The 24,453-nt window shown below is 49.1% G+C and overlaps 1 protein-coding gene across 1 annotated transcript in view; it reads left to right on the top strand.

Annotated features, from left to right (window-relative positions):
• PANK4 (pantothenate kinase 4 (inactive)) overlaps window positions 1-24,453 on the top strand; it is an 89,357-nt gene that overhangs the window by 16,407 nt on the left and 48,497 nt on the right. The window contains 5 exon segments of the mRNA XM_075327676.1: window positions 1,625-1,707; window positions 7,944-8,152; window positions 8,337-8,520; window positions 18,196-18,288; window positions 18,572-18,725. Of these exon segments, the coding sequence (XP_075183791.1) occupies window positions 1,625-1,707; window positions 7,944-8,152; window positions 8,337-8,520; window positions 18,196-18,288; window positions 18,572-18,725 (723 nt within the window).

Genomic DNA, 24,453 nt, shown 5'->3' with positions numbered 1-24,453 from the left:
GTAGTGAGCATGTGCGACCACCGCTCCTGTGGACAATGCATGGCGCAGTGGTCGCACATGCTCACTACCGCTCCATGCACACAGGGGACTTTGGGACCACATTTTCATTAGTTTGTGGATAGGGGGTATATGTTGTATTTTTGGCACATCCTTCCCATGGGGTCAGTTCACATTTGCTTAAAGGGAACCTGTCACCACTTTTTTGGCTATAAGCTGTGGCCACCACCACCGGGCTCTTATATACAGCATTCTAACATGCTATATATAAGAGCCCAGGCCGGGGGTATAACCTAAAAAACACTGCATAATACCTACCTAATGGTCGTGCGGTGGGCCTTATAGGCGTCTCCGTTGTCCGGTGCCGGCGCCTCCTCTTTTGTCAATCTTTGTCCTTCTTCTCTAGCCGCGGTGCATGACGGGTCCTACGTCATCCACACTCGCCGGCATTCAGGTTCTGAGCAAGGCAGATCAAAGTATTGTAGTGCGCCTGCGCAGGACCGGCGAGTGTGTATGACGTAGCCACGTCATGCACGCAGGTTTCAGAAAGAGGACGAAGATGGCCGAAAGAGGAGGCGCCGGCACCAGAGAACGGAGACGCCCATAAGGCCCACCGCAGCGACTAGTAGGTGAGTATTATAAAGTGTTTTTACGTTATACCCCCGGCCTGGGCTCTTATATACAGCATGTTAGAATGCTGTATATAAGAGCCCTGTGGTGGTGGCTGTAGCTTATACGCCAAAAAAGTGGTGACAGGCTCCCTTTAAAGGGGTTATATAGGGTTGCTACTGATAAAAATATCAAACACGGAAATGCCCACCATCCCCAGGCGCAGGTCTAGTACGGCCTCTCAGGCACTGGCCCAGGCTTTGATGGGCTGCAGTGGTGATTTCATGTTGATCGCTGCAGCCAATTACTGGCCTCAGCAATGACGCTGGTCTAGAAAATGCTGATCAGTGATTGGCTGCAGCAGTCACATGCACTCTAGTCCTGAAATGTGTTGACGCAGTATTTTTCCACATGTATGACCCTATATCCAAAGAAAACCTGATCCTGGATAAGGCAAGTGTGAACAGAACCTTACACAACATTTCAGCACTGAGATGGCGCCAAATGGGGCGCATGGTGCTGTTTGTAGCCTAGGAAAAGCTGCTTCAATAGCGAGTTGAGGGTGGAGACTCCTTCGACAGTGCCACCTCTCACCAAATATCCACCAGAGTCTTCTATTACCAGACCGGACCATGATTGCAGTATCTGGCACGAACAGGATAGAGCCTGAGGAAGGGCCATCACATTATTTCTTGATGTTCCTTTGCCAATGACACGCGTTTCAGTCTACTTAAACTCCTGTGCAACATAAATGGGGGTTTTCCGTGCAAGGAGTTTGTATGTTCTCCCCGTGTTTTTGTGTATTTCCTCTGGTTTCCTCCCACACTCCAAAGACGGATGGGGAATTTAGATTGTGAGCCCCAAAGGGGACAGTGATGATCATTTCTTTCAAGCTGTGGAATTAATAGCGCTACACAAGTGAGTAAATAAATACAAATTTAGGTAAAAAAACAAACACAACAAAATGCCATTGACTGAAGCTGCTGTGATCTTTATTTGCTTGCTTTTTCTTTCCCAGGTGGATCACTAGCAAAGTTGGCCTATTATTCTACAGTACAGCACAAGGTAGCCAAAGTCCGGTCATTCGACCACACTGGGAAGGTAATGATTTCTATTCCTTTTTTAATCTTGCAATAAATTTAATTTTTATTTTTTGTTTTATTACTTCTTTTAAAGCGCACCAATCACCAGGATTGTCCTATATAACCTAAAGCCAGTGCTATACTGGCACTATCAGGCTGATTCTATACATACCTTTAGTTATCAGCTAGGATGTAATGTTTTAGAAACACAAGCAAGTAAAGTTTGTAAAATGAGCAGCTTTATGATTGACAGCAGCTGCCGATCAGCTGATAGCTGGGGGGTATTCATAGTGATTCCCGCCCCCCTGCCTGTCTTTCCATCCTCTCCCCCCGTTATTTATGCTAATTCTATTATAGAATTGCTTTACTAAGTGACTAGAAGGACCTGTGCTGATGTCATACCCATGTGACCAGAAGGGGTGGGGCCTCAGTTAACAGAAAATGTTGCTTCCTGGTATCAGCTATGTTTGCTAGGGCCCTGCCACTTCTGGTCACATGGGTATGACAATAGTACAGGTCCTTCTAGCCACTTAGTAAAACGCTTCTATAATAGGATTAGCGTAAATAAGAGATGGGGGGATGGATGGACAGGAAGGGGGGCGGGAATCACTATGAATACCCCCCAGCTATCAGCTGCTGCCACTCAAAAGCTGCTCATTTTACAAACTTTACTTGCTTGTGTTTCAAAACCTATACATCCTAGCTGACAACTATAGGTATGTATAGAATTAGCATGATAGAGCCAGTATAGCACTGGCTTTAGGTTACATAGGAAAATCCGGGTGGTTCGTGGGCTTTTAAAGTGGTTTTCCCACAAAGTTGATTTTAATCAATAGGTCTTGGAATAATAATAATTTCCACAATTGTATTTGTTTAAAAATAACGTTCCTGTGCTGAGATAATCTTATATATGTCCCCCTGCTGTGTACTGTGTAATGGCAGTGTCTGACCTTACAGGGAACATAGTCTGATCATACCACAGCTCCTGGGCCGCAGAGGACACATTGGAGAATACAGACATTATAGTACGGGATTGACATATTTTTGCTTTGAGGTAAAACACTTCCTTGACTGTGGCTTTTTTTTTTTTTTTTTAAAAAAAAAATCTTCAATTTTCTCCGTCCGCTGGGGCTTTTCTAGACTGCTACATACTATTCTTGCAGGAATTCCACATTGATTTACATGTACATTAGCAGCAGCAGTTGACAGACTCCTCCCTTAACTCTTGTAGTGAAGTGTCTAATGAGCGTGTGCAAAGGTCATTTTGAAGGAAGAAGGGGCAGGGGAGCTGTGACACTGTATGGTGATTGGTGGATCTATTGCTACTGTAGACAGGGCCGGCTCCAGGTTTTTGTGGGCCCTGGGCGAAAGTCTCAGTGGGCCCCATCCACACATAGACATGCACAGATACATACACACACAGGGCATACGTACACATACTTATTTATTATTTAAAGATAAATTCACAAAAACACATAAATAGACATAAATCTATACACAATCATATACACTGACATACATAGAGACACACACACACACACACACACACACACACACACAATTTTTATATATTTATCCTGTGTATATATTTATAATATTGGGAAGCCGGCAACAGCCTCATTCACCTCCCGGCTTGCCTAACAGACATGGCCGCACATAGAACACACTAACACTGCTGTGTATACATTACAAGAGAGGCTGGGGACATGCATATTACTGAGGAAAGGGGCATACAGCTCTAGAGGAGGGCAGTGACTCTGAGGTGGGGGGACAAACAGCGGTGAGGTGGGGGGTGACATGCAGCTCTGTGGGTATACAGCTCTGGGGTGGTGGGGGACATACAGCTCTTGGGGGTATACAGGACTGGGGTTGCTGGACATATAGCTCTGAGGGGGTATACAGCACCTGGGTGGAGGGAACATACAGCTCTGAGGGGGTATACAGCACCTGGGTGCAGGGAACATACTGCTCTGAGGGGGTATACAGTACCTGGGTGGGGGGAACATACAGCTATGAGGGGTATAGTAGTATGCAGCCCCATATTGTGTTATGAAGCCCCCATTGTCCGCCATATAGTATAATGTAGCCCCCATATGCACTATGCAGCCCCCATATAGCACAATGCAGACCCAGATAGCATTAGGCATCCTCATGTAGTATACAGCCCACATATACCACACTGCAGAGTCAGATAGCATTAGGCACCCTCATGTAGTATACAGCCCCTATATACCACAGTGCAGAGCCAGATAGCATTAGGTATCCTCATGTAGTACACAGCCCTATATAGTACAATGCAGACCCAGACAGCACAGTGCAGAGCCAGATAGTAATAGGCACCCTCATGTAGCATACAGCTTGTATATAGCACAGCCTGTATATAGCACAGTGCAGAGCCAGATAGCATTAGGCACCCTCATGTAGTATACAGCTTGTATATAGCACAGCCTGTATATAGCACAGTGCAGAGCCAGATTGCAATAGGCACCCTTATGTAGCATACAGCTTGTATATAGGCTATATACAAGCTGTATGCTACATGAGGCTACCTATTGCTATCTGGCTCTGCACTGTGCTATATACAGGCTGTGATATATAATATAGCACAGCCGGTATACAGCACAGTGCAGAGCCAGAGAGCAGTAGGCACCCTAATGTAGTAAACAGTGATTAATACTCACTTCTCCTCGTTCCCCCGCTGATCCGGTCTCCTCGGCGCGTCCATTGCTGTCGCTCGCTCTGACCTCTCAGCAGGCGCGCAGTGCGGACGTCACCGCGCTCTGCTGCAGAGCTGTCAGAACGCCGACAGTTACAGCGGTGAGAAAGAGAGGCAGCGCACCGCTCACTCTCTCATCATTGCTCTCAATTGTATCGGCACCTGCGATGCCTATACAATTGAAAGCGCGATCCTCGGCGGGGGGAGGGGGCGGTGACAGCGCGGCCACCGGGCTCCCCTGGCCACTCCTGCCACCGCGAGTGGGCCCCCCGGTAGCTCAGGGCCCCGGCATTTGACCGGGTTTGCCGGGTGCTGGCGCCGGCCCTGACTGTAGATGCACCAGTCATTATAATTCTTCCTATGGTGATAATGAGTGCGGAAATGTCTTCGGCATAGAACAGAAAGTAAAAGTGTCATCAATGGCTAATGCAAAAAAGCATTTTTTTTTCTTAATAAATATAGATATTTAAAAAAAAAAATAATAATAAATAAAAATACGGTATACACACCGCTCCGGCAACAATTAAGAGACGACTTCCAAATTTTCAGTTTTAATGATTTTTCTCTTTATAGATATATTTTTAAGTAAAATGTGAATTGTTCTTTTATTCTACAAACTACTGACAACAATTTCCAAGCAGTAAATTTAGTATTTATTTTCTGAAAATGAGAAATGGTCAAAATAACAATGCACAGCGCTTTCACACCTGAAATAATGCAAAGAAAACAAGGTCATAATCATTTAGACACAACAATACTAAGAATGTTTTACCTCAGGAAGATTCAGAAATCAATATTTTGTGGGATAACCATGCTGTTTAATCCCAGCTTTCATGTGTCTTGGCTGCTTTCCTCCAGTCTTTCACACTGCTTTTGGGTGACCTTATGCCACTCCTGGTGCTAAAATGTAAACAGTTCTTCTTTGTTTGCTTGCTTGTGACTATCCAGCTTCCTCTTGATTACATTCTAGAGGTTTTCAGTGGGGTCCAGGTCTGGAGATTGTGCTGGCCATGACAGAGTTTTGATGTGGTGGTCCTTCATCCACACATTGATTTACCTAGCTGTGTGGTATGGAGCATTGTCCTGCTGGAAAAACCAGTCCTCAGAGTTGGGAACATTGCCTGAGCAGAAGGAAGCAACTGTTTTTCCAGGATAACCTTGTATGCGGCTTGATTCATACGTCCTTTGCAAAGTTTAATCTGCCCAATTCCAGCCTTGCTGAAGTATGACCAGATCATCACCGATCCTCCACCAAATTTCACAGTGGGTGCAAGACACTGTGGATTGTATGCCTCTCCAGGTCTCCGTCTATCCATTACACGACCAGGTATTGGGCAAAGCTGAAATTTAGACTCATCAGAGCAGATTACCTTACTCCAGTCCTCTATGGTCCAACCCTTATGGTCTTTGGCAAACTTCAGCCTGACTCTCCTTTTGCTTCTCATTGATGAAAGCCTTTTTTCTAGCTTTACATGACTTGAGCCCTGCCTCTAGGAGCCTGTTACGAACTGTTCTTGCCGTGCACTTCACCCCAGCTGCCATTTGCCATTCCTTTTGTAGGTGACTTGATGTCATCCTGTGGTTGCTGAGTGACATTTAAATAAGATGACGGTCACCCCGGTCAGTGGAGAGTCGCTTTCGCCCTCTGCCGGTCTGTACTCTGGTTGGAATTCAACTGACACTGGAATGGATAATGGTTGTCACCCATGTAGAGAAGCTGATTTTGTATGAAAATGTGCAGTGGTCTCTTCATTTTTGCCAGAGATGTATGTATGTGTGTGTGTGTGTGTGTGTGTGTGTGTGTGTGTGTGTGTGTGTGTATTTGTATATAATATATGCTTATTATCAGACTGTGGTGCAGTTTTTGCTGTGGCTCCTTTGTTCACAATCGTTGGTTTGGGTTGATTTTGGTTGTGTTCATATTCGTGCCTCTTCAGGAATTCTGTTAGCCCAACTGGAGGACTAGCATCTGCTCCTCCTTCTTAAAAATTACCAAAAAAAGACCCCCAGTGGACCCCATTGAAAGTCCTCCTGCTTCCTTTGGAGGCTATTAGGATTATAGTTGGTGCACCCAACACATTGGCCACTGGAGTCATGTGTGACTTTTGGACAGGAACGGGAGAACTTCCACCTACCTGCCGCCATCCGCAACTTTGATTAGTTGGCCTGGCGCAGTATAATGTACGTACATGTGACATCTGCCAGGCTGTCTAATCAAAAGAAGAGCTGCAGATGCCGGCAGGAGGCGCTTCTTCCATCAGTCACTGATTACGGTCGTGTCCAGTGGAATTGAGTCGCACCATCTCTAATTACCATCCGTTGTACAGTGGATCCGGAACCGCTTCTCGTTGTGGCTTCCATTAGTAAATTAAAGCTGTCACAAAATTCTGAGCAAATACACTCAAGTGGATTTTTTTTTTTTATTTATTTACACAAATGGAGACAGTTGATAAGGGTGGTGTCACACACAGCGACGACGACAACGACGTCGCTGATACGTCACAATTTTCTGTGACGTAGCAGCGACGTTCCGTCGCTGTCGCTGTGTGTGACATCCAGCGATGAGCTAGCCCCTGCTGTGAGGTCGCCGCTCGTTTCTGAATGTCCTGCTTCATTTTTTGGTCGTCGCTCTCCCGCTGTGACTCACAGATCGCTGTGTGTGACAGCGAGAGAGCGACGAACTGAAGCGAGCAGGGAGCAGGAGCCGGCGTCTGGGAGCTGCGGTAAGCTGTAACCAAGGTAAACATTGGGTAACCAAGGGAAGACCTTTCCCTGGTTACCCGATATTTACCTTCGTTACCACCGTCCGCCGCTCTCGCTGCCAGTGCCGGCTCCCTGCTCTCTGCACATGTGGCTGCAGTACACATCGGGTAATTAACCCGATGTGTACTGTAGCTAGGAGTGCAGGGAGCCAGCGCTAAGCAGTGTGCGCGGCTCCCTGCTCTCTGCACATGTAGAACAGCGACGCGTGTCGTTATGATCGCTGCTGCGTCGCTGTGTTTGACAGCTAAGCAGCGATCATAACAGCGACTTACAAGGTCGCTGCTACGTCACAGAAAATGGTGACGTAACAGCGACGTCGCTATGTGTGAACCCAGCTTAAATGTATTCTGTCTGGGACCACCACTAATTAATTTACAGGGGGCTCCAGAGTCCTTGCTGTCATGCTGTTGGCAAAACTACAACTCCCAGCATGCCGAGAGTTGTAGTTTCTCAACAGCTGGAAACCACAGGTTGGCGATGACTGGTACAGATGATAAATGTTTGATTCTGTTTCCACCATTAGTCTCATCAGTCCTGTAGTCAATGAACGGAGCAGACATCAAACGTGCAGATCTGCTCCATTCTTGGAATCATTGGGAATCTTTATGGTCAGACCTCCACCAATCTGTGTTATCCATAGGGTAGGGTATAACTTTCTGTTTTGGGGATACTCCTTTTACTAAAGTGTCTTCACGTCTTAGGTTCTTCCACCTTGGATGACTGTAAACGATCAATCGTGTATAATCTGTTTTCTGCATTTTATTTTCCCTTTTTAGGATGCGGACCGAGCGTTATTATATGAAATTTCGGAGCAAGAAGAGATCACGGCCCGACTGCATTTCATCAAATTTGAGAACGCGTATATAGAAACCTGCCTGGACTTCATCAAGGATCACCTGGTGAATACGGAGACCAAAGTAATAAAGGCCACCGGCGGGGGAGCCTACAAATTCAAAGACCTGATCGAAAAGAAATTGGGCCTAAAGTAAGTGTTCCTCCAGGATGAGCCGCGTCTGGGGGCGTTCAGCTGGCGGGGCTCTGTCCATAACCATATAGGAGCATCTATATGGCATGCAGCTTTTCACCAATTTTTGTATGAAGACTCAGAGAAAGATTTTACGGTGAGTACACAAAAATCCTTCTTTTTTTTTTTTTTTTTTCTCTCCTAGAGTTGACAAGGAGGATGAGATGACCTGTCTGATAAAGGGCTGCAACTTTGTGCTGAAGAATATTCCTCATGAGGCATTTGTGTACATGAAGCACGCAGATCCGGAGTTTCGATTCCAGACCACTCACCCCAATATATTCCCCTATTTACTAGTGAATATAGGCTCCGGAGTATCTATAGTTAAGGTAAGTTTGGTTTTTGCTATCAAAATAGGTTGTCACCAGTATTTTCTCTTATGAGGTGCAGCCACCACCAGTGACCTCTTATAGACAGCATTCCAGAATCTATATATATAATTGCCTCTGTCTGTCTGTCTGTCTGTCTGTCTGTCTGTCTGTCTGTCTGTCTGTCTGTCTGTCTGTCTGTCTGTCTGTCTGTCTGTCTGTCTGTCTGTCTTGCTCCAAAATTGTGTCCTTACGGTGACACAAAGCTGATTGGCCGCTGGGCTCGCCATGGCCCCGCCCCCCCCGCACGGATTGGCCGCTCGCCTCGGCTCCGCCCCCCCACGGATTGGTCGCTCGCCTCGGCCTGGCCCCGCCCTCCGCATGGATTGGCCACTCGCCCCGGCCCTCCGCACGCATCGCCAGACATAACCTTGCGCTGCTGGGATCGTGACGGAGCCGGTGAACGCTGGTAACCATTATACACATCGGGTAACTAAGGTCCCTTGGTTACCCGATGTGTATCATAGTTACCAGTGTACACCGGCTCCGTCACGATCCCAGCAGCGCCAGATATAACCTTGCGATGCTGGGATCGTGACGGAGCCGGTGAACGCTGGTAACCATTATACACATCTGGTAACTAAGGTCCCTTAGTTACCCGATGTGTATCATAGTTACCAGTGTACACCGGCTCCCGGTACACATGTGCAGGGAGCCGGCATTATCCTCCTCTACCCCCAGGACTACTCCTCCTATTATAGTCCTCCTATTATACTCCTCTCTGAGTATAATAGGAGAACTATTATAGCATGGGGGATGGAGCACGATGGGGTGCGCAGCATGGGGGATGTAGCACGATGGGGGGTGCGCAGCATGGGGAGTGCGCAGCATGGGGGATGGAGCACGATAGGGAGTGCGCAGCATGGGGGATGGAGCACGATGGGGGGTGCGCAGCATCGGGGATGGAGCACGATGGGGAATGTGCAGCATAGGGGATGGCGCACGATGGGTGGTGGGCAGCATGGGGGATGGAGCACGATGGGGGGTGCGCAGCATGGGGGATGGGGCACGATGGGGGGTGCGCAGCATGGGGGATGGGGCACGATGGGGGGTGCGCAGCATGGGGGATAGAGCACGATGGGAGGTGCACACCTCCCCCCAACACACACACACACACACAACACACCACACACACTGGGAACCACAAACACCGCCATACACAGACACACAGACAACGCCGCACACACACAACACCCAACACACAAACACCGCGGCATACATAAATATACGCACATACCGCACAACACACACATTGCACAAAACATACCTCCCCCCCAAAACACACCACACCCACACAAACCGCGCAACACACACACACACAGCGCTCCACAAACAACGCAACACACATACAACACCGCTCTCACCCCCCGCCACACCCAGAACATGTACAGCGCCCTACACAAACACTTGGTAACTACAGACAACAACATTATATATATATATATATATATATATATATATATATATATATATATATAATTTATTATAACAAAAATCATACATGAACTACACAATACGTAAATTCTAGAATACCCGATGCGTAGAATCGGGCCACCTTCTAGTACTGTATATAAGAGCCCAGGATGCTGTATAATGTAAAAACACATTTCTTATACTCCCCTAGGGGGCGGTCCTGTCTAATAGGTGTCGCTCCTTGGTCCGGCGCCTCCTCTCTTCCTGCTCGGCACCATGTGGATGATGCGTCATTGTGCTCCTGGGCATACGCACTTTGATCTGATGGCAAGGCAAAGTATTGTAATGCGCAGGCACAAGAAAAGGTCAAAAACCTCCCACGCATGCCCACTACAGTACTTTGATCTGTCCACAGCCGGGCCACTCAAAATGCGCATGCGCAGGACCACAATGGATGCCTTTGTATGGATGATGCAGGACACATCATAATACACACGGGGCTGGGCAGGAGGACAGAAACCGCACAGTATGGAGGAAGCGCTGGACCGGAGAGCAGCAACACCCATTGGAGTAGACTGCTCCCCTAAGTAACTTAGTGTTTTGTTTTTGTTTTTTTTTTTTTGTTTTTTTTTACATTATACACAGCAGCCTGGGCTCTTATATACAGTATTCTGGACTACTAAGAGTATATATGAGCTCACTGGTGTTAGCCACAGCTTATAGGGAACAAACCTGACGATGGGTTCCCTTTTTAAAGGGGTTTTACGTTTTGCAGTCTGTGTTGTGTTTTTTTTTTTTTTTTTTTTTTCTGTTTTTACTTCTTAAAGTGGATTTCTTTTTCGCTCCTAATTGGGAGACCCAGACAGTGGGTGTATAGCTACTGCCCTCTGGAGGCCGCACAAAGAACTACACTTAAAAGTGTAAGGCCCCTCCCCTTCTGGCTATACACCCTCCCGTAGGAGTACAGATTCCTCAGTTTTAGCTTTGTGCGCAAGGAGGTCAGACACGCACGCATAGCTCCATTGTTTTTAGTCAGCAGCAGCTGCTGACTATGTCGGATGGAAGAAAAGAGGACACATATAGTGTCCCCAGCATGCTCCCTTCTCACCCCACTGTATGTCGGAGGTGTTTGTAAGGTTGAGGTACCCATTGCGGGTACGGCGGCAGGAGCCCACATGCTGATTCCTTCCCCATCCCTTTTTACAGGGCTCTGGGTGAAGTGGGATTTACTGGTCTCCAGGCACTGAGACCGGGCTCCATCTACAGCCCCTGGACAAGATGCTGGATGGAGCGGAGTACATCAGGGACATGGCCCTGCATCCTCAAGGTACTCTGTGTCCCCGTGCAGGCGCTCACACCGCAGCATGCTGGGTGTTGTAGTGCGCCGGGGGACATCAGCGCTACGGCGCTTGTGCCATGGCCTCATTCAGCTTAGCTGAAGCAGGCACACTTCCTGGAATCGGTCGCGCCGGCCGCTGGGACTGCGGTGCGGCTGGCACTTGTGGTGCGCCGGGGACTTCAGCGCGGCCCGCGCTTTTACGGCGGCCGCGCTGATAACTCGAGTCCCCGGCTTTTGCGGCCTGCTTCCGTTCGTTCCCGCCCCCGGACCTGCCAGTCAGGAGAGGGGCGGGACGCTGGCCACATCTAGAGATCGGTCATGCCGGCCGCTGGGACTGCGGCGCGGATGGCACTTGTGGTGCGCCGGGGACTTCAGCGCGGCCCGCGCTTTTACGGCGGCCGCGCTGATAACTCGAGTCCCCGGCTTTTGCGGCCTGCTCCCGTTCGTTCCCGCCCCCAGACCTGCCAGTCAGGAGAGGGGCGGGACGCTGGCCAGTGCATCAGCGCTGAGGGCTGGAGTCGTTTTTACATACTCCAGCCCTCACAATCGGCACAGAGGGGACACTGTTTCCCGCACTTTTGTTTGGGAACTCCCACGGACCGCCCCTCTCCACAGACGCCGGCAGCCATTCCTGCTGACACGCTGAGCTGCAGAGGGGAGCCGGGGAGACCCAGACAAGGAATTCTTCGCCTCTTACCCGCTATTCAGCGGGTGGTAAGCAGCCCTCAGGGCTCACCCCTCTTGTGCCAGTAGTATTCTTAGTATTTTGTTGCTACAAATACTTGGTATTACATAGCGCTGGTCGCCCTTTGGCTATAGACTCTCTCACATTCAGAGAGCCAGCAGCATGTCGTCCGCAAAACGCAAGGGTGCCAAAGCACAGACATTATATGCTTCCTGCACCGCATGTGGGACTTTTCTACCGGCAGGCTCCACGGACCCCCATTGTGTGCAGTGCTCGGCCCCTGCGGCGCTTGCACAGCCGGGGCCTCTGCTGGACGTGACCCAGGGTGTACCACCTGTGAATGCTGTCCAGGTGACAGGCACTGAGTTTGCAGCTTTTGCTGACAGAATGTCTCTCACTATGTCACAAATTCTTGACACATTGCGAGCTAGGCCTGTACTTCAGGCCACGGACACTGTGCAATCATTGCCCCCTGGTCCCCCTCAGCTCCAAGCTCCGGGACGGGCATATACACCTCAGGGTGAAGACTCTGACTCGGACGATGGCCCCGGGCAGCCTAAGCGGGCTCGCTATGACGGGCCTTCACATTCATCTCAATGGTCAGGATCCCAGCGAGATGAATCTATGGGTGATGAGGCGGACGTAACTGATCAGGATTCTGATCCTGGAACCGCTCTCAATCTAGATACACCAGATGGTGACGCCATAGTTAATGATCTTATATTTAACATCAATAAGATGTTAAATATTTCCCCACCAGCTCCTCTTGTGGAGGAGTCAGCTTCGCAGCACGAGAAAATCCATTTCAGATACCCTAGGCGTACTTTAAGCACTTTTCTGGACCACGCTGACTTTAGAGACGCAATCCAGAAACCCCACGCTTATCCTGAAAGGCGTTTTCCTAAACGGCTTAAAGATACACGCTATCCTTTTCCCCCTGAGGTGGTCAAGGGTTGGACCCAGTGTCCAAAAGTGGATCCTCCAATTTCCAGGCTTGCAGCTAGATCCTTGGTTGCAGTTGAAGATGGAGCGGCACTTAAAGATGCCACTGACAGGCAGATGGAGCTCTGGCTGAAATCCATCTATGAAGCGATTGGAGCGTCATTAGCGCCTTCTTTTGCAGCCGTATGGGCACTCCAAGCTATCTCAGCCGGGCTTGCGCGAGTTGACTCCGTCACACGTGCATTTGCCCCGCAGGTAGCACCATTGACCTCGCAAATGGCGGCATTCGCGTCGTACGCGATTAATGCTGTTCTTGACGCTACAAGCCGCACGGCAGTGGCGTCAGCCAACTCCGTAGTTTTGCGTAGGGCCCTGTGGTTGAGACATTGGAAAGCAGATTCTCATTCCAAGAAGTGCTTAACCAATTTGCCTTTTTCTCGTGACCGATTGTTTGGAGAGCGTTTGGATGAAATCATCAAACACTCCAAGGGTAAGGACTCATCCTTACCGCAACACAGACAAAACAGACCCCAACAGAGGAAGGGTCAGTCTGGTTTTCGGTCCTTTCGAGGACCGGGCAGGTCCCAATTCGCATCGTCAAAAAAGACTCAAAAGGACCAGAGACGCTCAGATTCTTGGAGGTCTCAGTCACGCCCAAAAAGGGCAGCCGGAGGAACCGTTGCCAAAACGGCGTCCTCCTGACTTGAGGTCTCCGATTCCCACACCCGCGGTCGGTGGGAGGCTTTCCCACTTTGGCGACATCTGGCTGTCACACGTCAAAGACCGTTGGGTGAGGGATATTCTGTCTCACGGGTACAGGATAGAGTTCAGTTCTCGTCCGCCAACTCGTTTCTTCAGAACTTCTCCCCCACCAGACCGAGCCGATGCTCTGTTGCAGGCGGTGGCCGCTCTAAAAGCGGAAGGAGTGGTGACCTCCGTCCCTCTTCAGGAACAAGGTCACGGTTTTTACTCCAATCTGTTTGTGGTCCCAAAAAAGGACGGATCGTCTCGGCCCGTCCTGGATCTAAAGTTGCTCAACAGACACGTAAAGGTCAGGAGGTTCCGGATGGAATCCCTACGCTCCGTCATAGCCTCAATGTCTCAAGGAGATTTTCTAGCATCAATAGATATCAAAGATGCGTATCTCCACGTGCCGATCGCACCAGAGCATCAGCGTTTCCTACGCTTCGTCATACACGACGAACACCTGCAGTTCGTAGCGTTACCTTTCGGTCTGGCAACAGCCCCCCGGGTCTTCACCAAGGTCATGGCAGCAGTAGTAGCTGTACTGCACTCGCAGGGTCACTCGGTCATCCCGTATCTAGACGACCTGCTTATAAAGGCACCCTCTCAAGAGGCATGCCAACACAGTCTGAAAGTGGCACTAGACACTCTCCAGAGTTTCGGGTGGATTATCAACTTTCCAAAGTCTCATCTAACCCCGACCCAATCTCTGACTTATCTTGGCATGGAGTTTCATACTCTCTCAGCGATAGTGATGCTTCCACTGGACAAGCAGTGCTCGCTGCGGACTGGAGTGCAATCTCTCCTTCAGAGCCAGTCGCACTCACTGAGGCGCCTCATGCATTTCCTAGGAAAGATGGTAGCAGCAATGGAGGCAGTCCCGTTCGCGCAGTTTCATCTGCGCCCTCTACAATGGGACATTCTACGCCAATGGGATGGGAAATCGACGTCCCTCGACAGGACTGTCTTCCTCTCTCAGACTGCCAAGGACTCTCTGCGTTGGTGGCTTCTCCCCACCTCATTGTCACAGGGAAAGTCGTTCCTTCCCCCGTCCTGGGCAGTGGTCACGACGGATGCGAGCCTATCAGGGTGGGGAGCGGTGTATCTCCACCAAAGGGCTCAGGGGATGTGGACTCTGGAAGAGTCCACCCTGCAGATCAATGTTCTGGAAATCAGAGCAATCTATCTTGCCCTGCGAGCCTTCCAACAATGGCTGGAAGGCAAACAGATTCGGATTCAGTCGGACAATTCCACGGCGGTGGCGTACATCAACCACCAAGGGGGAACACGCAGTCGCCAAGCCTTTCAAGAAGTCCAACGGATTTTGACGTGGGTGGAAAGCAGAGCGTCCACCATATCCGCAGTTCACATCCCAGGCGTGGAAAACTGGGAAGCAGACTTTCTCAGTCGCCAGGGCATGGACGCAGGAGAATGGTCCCTTCACCCGGACGTGTTTCAGCAGATCTGTTGCCGCTGGGGGACGCCGGACGTCGATCTGATGGCGTCACGACACAACAACAAGGTCCCAGTTTTCATGGCACGGTCTCACGATCACCGAGCACTGGCGGCATCCGCCTTGGTTCAGGATTGGTCGCAATTCCGACTCCCCTATGTGTTCCCACCTCTAGCATTGTTACCCAGAGTTCTCCGGAAAATCAGGTCCGACTGCCATCGAGCCATACTCGTCGCTCCAGATTGGCCAAGAAGGTCGTGGTACCCGGATCTGTGGCATCTCACGGTAGGCCAACCGTGGACACTACCAGACCGTCCAGATTTGCTGTCTCAAGGGCCGTTTTTCCATCTGAATTCTGCGGCCCTGAACCTGACTGTGTGGCCATTGAGTCCTGGATCCTAGCGGCCTCAGGTTTATCTCATGAAGTTGTTGCCACAATGAGACAGGCTAGAAAACCATCCTCAGCTAAGATCTATCACAGAACGTGGAAGATATTCTTAGCGTGGTGCGTGGCTCAAGGGTTTTCTCCCTGGCCATTTGCATTGCCAACTTTTCTTTCCTTCCTGCAGTCTGGGTTGGAAAAAGGCTTGTCGCTTAGCTCTCTTAAGGGTCAAGTCTCCGCGCTATCCGTATTCTTTCAGAAGCGCTTGGCACAGCTTTCTAAAGTACGCACTTTTCTCCAAGGAGTTTGTCATATCGTTCCTCCTTACAGACGGCCATTGGAACCCTGGGATCTGAACAAGGTTCTCATTGCTCTCCAGAAGCCGCCTTTCGAGCCTTTGAAAGAGGTTCCCCTTTCTCGGCTTTCACAAAAGGTAGTTTTTCTTGTGGCGGTCACGTCTCTTCGAAGAGTGTCCGAGCTAGCGGCGTTATCTTGCAAATCTCCCTTCCTGGTGTTTCACCAAGACAAGGTAGTACTGCGTCCAATTCCAGAGTTTTCTCCCAAGGTGGTTTCTTCCTTTCATCTCAATCAGGATATCACTTTACCATCTTTGTGTCCGCATCCAGTTCACCAATTTGAAAAGGGTTTACATCTGTTGGACCTGGTGAGAGCACTCAGGATTTACATTTCTCGCACGGCGGCTCTACGCCGTTCTGATGCGCTCTTTGTCCTAGTCGCTGGTCAGCATAAGGGATCGCAAGCTTCCAAATCCACCCTGGCGCGGTGGATCAAGGAACCAATTCTTCACACATACCGTTCTGCTGGGCTTCCGATTCCATCTGGACTGAAGGCCCATTCTACCAGAGCCGTGGGTGCGTCCTGGGCATTGCGGCATCAGGCTACGGCTCAGCAAGTGTGCCAGGCGGCTACCTGGTCGAGTCTGCACACGTTTACCAAACACTATCAAGTGCATACCTACGCTTCGGCAGATGCCAGCCTAGGTAGACAGGTCCTTCAGGCGGCGGTGGCCCACCTGTAGGAAGAGGCTGTCTGACAGCCCATTCATGTGGTATCTTTTTACCCACCCAGGGACTGCTTTTGGACGTCCCACTGTCTGGGTCTCCCAATTAGGAGCGAAAAAGAAGAAGGGAATTTTGTTTACTTACCGTAAATTCCTTTTCTTCTAGCTCCAATTGGGAGACCCAGCACCCGCCCTATTTGTTCTTAGGGTTTCGTTTTTCGGGTGCACATGTTGTTCATGTTGTTTCTTAAGTTCTCCGATCATGTTATCGGATTGAATTTGTTTTTGAAACTGTTATTGGCTTTCCTCCTTCTTGCTTTGGTACTAAAACTGAGGAATCTGTACTCCTACGGGAGGGTGTATAGCCAGAAGGGGAGGGGCCTTACACTTTTAAGTGTAGTTCTTTGTGCGGCCTCCAGAGGGCAGTAGCTATACACCCACTGTCTGGGTCTCCCAATTGGAGCTAGAAGAAAAGGAATTTACGGTAAGTAAACAAAATTCCCTTCTTCTCAGATTTTGAAAGTTACCCCCATGGGATAGGAAAGCACTTTCTAATCGCTGATGTCCCCACCAATCCTGAAATATGGGGCTCTGAACAACCCCGTGTGGATAAAGTGAAGGTCAATCATGCGCTAATCTGCTTTCTTAATTTTAACGGGAACTGCCGACAATCTACAGAGCTCCGATGAGCCTGTGTGCATCTTAAACCTCTGCTTATTCACACAGACGTTTCTTTTCTCTAGTTTTTGGGATCAATAGGGAACGTTCTCATATCCCAATAACGGGGGGTAGCTTTCAAACTTGAGAAATAATACATGTACTGTGAGCTAAAAAATTGTTTGGTTGCATTAATCATTGGGCACCGTTTTGCCTTTTATAGTCTGTGTTGCACTGTCTATTCTGGCTGCAGAATGAGTTATCTGAGAATCAATCAGGGAGCTCACTATGACTGAGCTTTTCTCAGCTGATTTTAAGACCAAATAAAATAAATGTGCAGGGAACTGAAGAGCCTGTAAAAGCCACATGGATAGATATATATATATATATATATATATATATATATCTCTCTCTCTCTCTCTCTCTCTCTCTCTCTCTCTCTCTCTCTCTCTCTCTCTCTCTCTATATATATATATATATATATATATATATATATATATATATATATATATATATATATATATATATATATATATATATATATATATATATATATATATATCTCTATATATATATCTATATATATATATATCTATATATAGATATATATATATCTCTATATATATATTATATTATATTATATTTTCTAACCAAAGTTGCAAAAAAGATTTTTATCTCCAAATACATGCATTTAAGTGAAAATAAACAAGTTTCCAAAAATGGATAACCCCACTAATGCTGTTTTCTTGCTCAAGTCAATGATGGCATATTGGCATATTTCATGAATGACAGATCACTAGGGGGCAGCTGTGAGCCTGGCCTCCTGTTGACCTTACAGCTTATTTTTTTTTTTATCTTCATCTTATGCGTATGTCTTATTATTCCGGATGACTCCTCCGTGCGTTCCTGCTGATTACTCGACCTCTTCATACATGACCCGACTTGCTCCATATATAACCGTTTGTTCGCTTTTTGTGCCACCCCTTGTATATTTTGGCAGGTAGAGACTGAAGACAAGTTTGAGCGCATCGGTGGGAGCTCTATAGGCGGCGGGACGTTCTGGGGGCTCGGCGCTTTGCTTACAAAGACAAAGGTCAGGAACTATATTTATTTCCACTTATCTCCGTTTCTTAAATGTGATTTTGGATATTGAAAAAGGACACTTAAAGGGGTTTTCCACCTCTCCTCCTGGCATGCATGCATTCCTATAAAATAAGAATTCTTGAACATTTTTTCTTATGACGTCCCTCTGTTACTCCTCCTGGAATAATATGAATATTATTGCCCTTTTGTAGTAGGCTCAGCCTTGTAGTATTATCTGTGTATAAACCTCCCTATTTAGTTAGTAACTTCTATTATTTTTTTGTCTTCTTCAGAAGTTTGATGAATTGCTGCAGCTGGCGGCCAAAGGGCAGCACACAAACGTGGACATGCTGGTGAAGGATATCTATGGAGGCGCGTACCAAATCCTGGGGTTAACAGGGAATCTCATTGCAAGCAGCTTTGGCAAATCTGCCACTGTAGATAAAGGTACTAAAGAGTCCGTGTATCTGTCTCTTCCCACATCAACCATGTCCTCAGTGGGCATCATGCCAGTGGGAGACATACTGATGCCAATCACGGGTGGCACGGTTGCTCAGTGGTTAGCATTGCAGTCTTGTAGCACTGGGGTCCTGGGTTCAAATCCCACCAAGGACAACATCTACAAGGAGTTTGTATGTTCTCCCCGTGTTTGCGTGGGTTTCCTCCGGGTTCCTCCCACACTACAAAAACCTACTGATCAGGACCTTAGATTGTGAGCCCCAATGGGGACAGTGATGCCAATGTATGTAAAGTGCTGTGGAATTAACAGCGCTATATAAATAAATGAATAAATATTATTAATAATAATAATAATAATAATAATATTATTAGATTTGGTTTGCACCTGATGACTTTGCTAATGGTGTTGTATAAATCCCAGTGGATACATCTCCACCATTAAGACATTTCTACCTGGTTTGATAACATAGCCTACAGCGACATGGTTAGAGCAAGTTGCACAATAGACAATGTGTGGTGTTTTTTTTTTTTTTGTTTTTTTTTTTGTTTGCATGACTTGTCAGACTTAGTGAGGTCTATACTTGCAAAGTCATGTGCATTCTTTCACCAAATATCTAAAAGGATGTTTGTTTGTTTGTTTGTTTTTTTTTTTGTTGTTTTTTTGTTGTTTTCATGGTTGCTTTATGGTCCGCATGGTGGCTCAGTGGTTTGCATTAGAGAATAGTAACTATTCGTGTTCAGATAATGCTTACCAAATACAGAGTACTATTCCCGTATTCAGCACAGCAAGAAAAATGCTCGGGTTCCCCACTGACTTGCATTAGGTTTGTAACTTGTGATGAATACCGGAATAGAACTTTAGAATTTGCTATGAATAATCCGAACGTGAATGCATACTATTCGCCCATCACTGGTTAGCACTGTTACTTTGCAGCGCTGGGGTCCTGGATTCAAATCCCACAAAGGACAATCTCTGCAAGGAGTTTATATGTTCCTCCCGTGTTTGTGTGACATACTACCGTGTTTTTCCAAAAAATAGACAGTCTTATACTTTTATTGCCCCCCCCCCCCCTTTTAAAAAAAAAAAAAAAAAAAAAAAAAAAAAAGCACTGTGGCTTATTTTTGAAGGAGGTCTTATTATTGGAGAAACCTAGTTGGGGGTGAGTTTACCACACAAAAAAAGCAGACACCTCACATCCCAGGAGACTCATACTTACCAGACCCGGACGTCTGCGCGGCTCCCAGGTCCTCCGTGATCTCCAGTGGGTGCTGCCCGCTGTCCTCCCCTGCTTCTGGCTCACCCACTCACTCACTCATCATATCCAGCGTTAAAGAATGCTTCCGGCCGCAGGGAACGATGGGAGGAAGTCACGTGTCGCAGGTCCTGTAAGCTTGCATTGCGGCAGGTTCTTGTGCTCCACTGCACTGCCTCTCAGGATTCTGCCGAGAAGAAATTTGTATCGCTGGATGTGGTGTGTGTGTGTGTGCGATCCGATGTGTACGAGATCGGATGTGCGCGATCCACTGCAGGTCCTCTGCTCGGCGTCTAGTGAGTATGATGGCGGGGTCTGCTTTCTGTAATGAAGTATCCTTCAGTATCTAACTTTTTTAGCTGCATGGACACTTCATTATTGAACCGCGACTAAGGCTTATTTTCAGGGTAAGGCTTATATTTCAAACTTGCTCCGAAAATGGTGAAAATCCCTGCTAGGGCTTATTTCTTTGTCGCTCCATTGGGAGACCCAGACAATTGGGGTGTATAGCTTCTACCTCCGGAGGCCACACAAAGTATTACACTTTAAAAGTGTAACCCCTCCCCTCTGCCTATACACCCTCCCGTGCATCACGGGCTCCTCAGTTTTATGCTTTGTGTGGAAGGAGGCACACATCCACTCATGCATTCTCATATTAGTTATATCGGTTGGAAGAAAAGTGGGCCCCCACGGGGCCCCCGGCATGTTCCCTTCTCACCCCACTACGTCGGCGGTGCTGTTAAGGTTGAGGTACCCATTGCGGGTACAAAGGCCGGAGCCTCATGCCGTTTTCCTTCACCATCCCTTTGCGGCTCTGGGAGAAGTGGGATCCTGACCGGTCATCCATTTACTGGGACCGGGCTCCCTCCGCAGCCCCTGTGGGAATCTGCCGGACAGGAGTCTATTCATCCTCAGGGACCGGGCCCTGCATCGCTAAGGTACTCTGTGTCCCCATGGGGGCTGTGCATGGAGCGCCTTCTTCCCGGACGCTGCAGCAGCTGCTGATTGGTGAAGACCGGCGGACTTCCGCGCCTGCTTGTCGGCCGCGGTCTTAAATTTAGTCCCCGGCTTCATTGCGGCCTAGTAGCAAAACTCCCACCCCCGGGCCTGCCTGTCAGGGGTAAGGGCGGGACTGCCGACCTGACGTCGGATGTGAGGGCTGGAGCATCCTGCATGTTTCCTCCCCCCTCACTGATCACTGTGGGGACCCCAGATTCCCGCACTTTTTCTAGCGCCGCCCACGGCTCCCTCCTCCCCAGAGAGCTCCGGCAGCCATTTTTTTGGCATTCTGCCGGTGGAGGATTACAAGGAAAGAGCTCTGCAACTCTGGGAGGCCTAAGGCAGGGAATCTGGAGGACACACACTTCGCTTTTTAGCGGTCGGTAAGCCACACCGGTCACCCGGTGCTGGTCCCCTTAGGGTGCCGGAATAGATACGTATTATTTATATATATAATATATATATATATATATATATATATATATATATATATATATATATATATATATATATATATATATATATATATATATATATATATTACTTCTGTTCGGTCGGGCTATTTACCCTTTCCCATATACCCTCAGTGATCACTCTCCTAGGAGACAACAGCATGTCATCCACAAGGAGCAAGGGTGCTAAGGTACAGGTTTTTTTGCGGCCTGTACCTCTTGTGGGGCTATGTTACCTGCGGGTTCCACCTACCCTCACTGTGAGCAATGCTCGACCCCTGTTTTGCTTGCTCAGCCGGAGCCTCGGTCACTAGTGGGCCCCTCGGCTCAGGTAGACCCCCCCTGCTCCCCCTGTCCAGGCGGCAGGGACAGAGTTTGCCGTTTTTGCTGAGAAACTCTCTGAGTCACTTTCACAATCCATGGCTCAGTCTATGGACAAATGGTCTGCCAAGCTGCTAGAAGCTTTGCAGTCCAGACCGGTCCTTACACAGGCCCCGGGCCCTGTTGGATCGTCGCCTCCAGGCCCTTCTCGGCCCGCGCCACAGCGCGCTCCCAGGGGGGGCCCTAGGTCTCACGTGGAGGACCCCTGCCCGGACCACAGTCCCAGACCGGCTAAGCGGGCTCGCTGGGAATCTTCCCCGACTTCTTCACGCTGCTCGGGGTCCCAGCTTGAGGACTCTCTGGAGTACGAGGCGGATGTCGCAGCTCAGGGCTCTGACCCTGATGTTGCTCTCAATCTTGATACACCTGAAGGGGACGCCTTAGTAAATGACCTTATCTCGTCCGTCAACCAGGTGTTAGATCTATCTCCCCCACCTCCACCTGTAGAGGAGTCGACTTCTCAGCAGGAGAAACACCAGTTTCGGTTCCCTAAACGTACACGGAGTGCGTTTTTCGATCACTCTAACTTCAGAGATGCTGTCCAGAAGCCCAGAGCGGTTCTGGACAAGCGCTTTACTAAGCGCCTTAATGACACACGTTACCCCTTCCCATCTGAAGTCGTTAAGGGTTGGGCTCAATGTCCTAAGGTGGATCCTCCAGTCTCTAGATTGGCGGCTAGATCTGTGGTATCGGTGGCAGATGGCTCATCGCTAAAAGATGCCACTGACAGGCAGATAGAGCTCCTGGTGAAATCCATCTATGAAGCCACGGGCGCGTCTTTTGCCCCGGCTTTTGCAGCTATCTCAGCTTGTCTGGCTGAGATTAATGCGGTCACACGTAATTCTGCTCTGCAGGTTGCGTCTTTGACTTCTCAGGCGTCAGCTTTTTCTTCCTACGCCATGAACGCAGTCCTAGACTCTGCTAGCCGTACAGCGGTGGCATCCGCTAATTCTGTGGCAGTCCGCAGGGCCATGTGGCTGCGCGAATGGAAGGCAGACTCGGCTTCCAAGAGATTCTTAACCGGTTTGCCGTTTTCTGGCGACCGATTGTTTGGCGAACGATTGGATGAGATTATTAAGGAATCCAAGGGAAAGGACTCCTCCTTACCCCAATCCAAACCTAAGAGACCTCAGCAACGGAAAATACAATCGAGGTTTCGGTCCTTTCGTCCCTCCGCCAAGCCCCAATCCTCTTCGTCCAGCAGGCCGGAGAAAGGCCAGAGGAACTCCTATGCGTGGCGGGCTAAGTCTCGCCCCCAAAAAGCCGCCGGAGGCAATGCCTCCAAGGCGGCCTCTTCATGACTCTCTGCATCCCCGAACCGCATCCTCGGTCGGTGGCAGGCTCTCCCGCTTTTGCGACGCCTGGTGGCCACATGTTCAAGACCGATGGGTGAGAGACATTCTGTCTCACGGTTACAGGATAGAGTTCAGCGCTTGTCCTCCGACTCGTTTCTTCAGAACCTCTCCGCCCCCCGATCAGGCCGACGCACTTTTTCAGGCGGTGGACGCTCTGAAGACAGAAGGAGTTGTGATCCCTGTTCCCCCTCAGGAACATGGTCGCGGCTTTTACTCCAACTTGTTCGTGGTGCCAAAGAAGGACGGTTCATTCCGTCCCGTTCTGGACCTCAAACTACTCAACAGACGTGAGCACCAGACGGTTTCGGATGGAATCTCTCCGCTCGGTCATCGCATCGATGTCACAAGGAGACTTCCTAGCATCGATCGACATCAAGGATGCTTATCTCCATGTGCCGATCGCACCCGAACATCAACGTTTCTTGCGTTTCGCCATCGGGGACGAACACCTTCAGTTCGTGGCATTGCCTTTCGGCCTAGCGACAGCCCCACGGGTGTTCACCAAGGTCATGGCATCCGTTGTGGCGGTCCTACACTCTCAGGGCCACTCGGTGATTCCCTACTTAGACGATCTCCTAGTCAGGGCACCTTCTCCGGTGGCGTGTCAACACAGCCTTACCGTCGCTCTGGCGACTCTCCAGCAGTTCGGGTGGATCATCAACTTCCCGAAATCCAAGTTGACACCGACCCAATCACTGACTTACCTCGGGATGGAGTTTCATACACAGTCAGCGGTAGTCATGCTACCGCTGGACAAACAGCTTTCTCTGCAGGCAGGGGTGCAATCACTTCTTCGGGGTCAGTCACACCCCTTAAGGCGCCTCATGCACTTCCTGGGGAAGATGGTGGCAGTGATGGAGGCAGTGCCCTTCGCGCAATTCCATCTGCGCCCACTCTAGTGGGACATTCTCCGCAAATGGGACAGGAGGTCGACTTCCCTCGACAAGAACGTCTCGCTTTCCCTTGCAACCAAGACGTCTCTTCAGTGGTGGCTCCTTTCCAATTCTCTATCGCAAGGAAAATCCTTCCTACCCCCAACCTGGGCTGTGGTCACCACGGACGCGAGCCTGTCAGGGTGGGGAGCGGTTTTTCTTTGTCGCTCCTAATTGGGAGACCCAGACAATTGGGTGTATAGCTACTGCCTCCGGAGGCCACACAAAGTACTACACTTAAAAGTGTAAGGCCCCTCCCCTTCTGGCTATACACCCCCCCCGTGGGATCACGGGCTCCTCAGTTTTATGCTTTGTGCGAAGGAGGCCAGACATCCACGCATAGC

This window comes from Anomaloglossus baeobatrachus, chromosome 11 (genome assembly GCF_048569485.1).
Source record: "Anomaloglossus baeobatrachus isolate aAnoBae1 chromosome 11, aAnoBae1.hap1, whole genome shotgun sequence".
In the NCBI taxonomy this organism is placed as follows: domain Eukaryota; kingdom Metazoa; phylum Chordata; class Amphibia; order Anura; family Aromobatidae; genus Anomaloglossus; species Anomaloglossus baeobatrachus.
The sequence above is the reverse complement of the archived record's forward strand: the minus strand, read 5'-3'. Positions and strand labels throughout refer to the sequence as shown.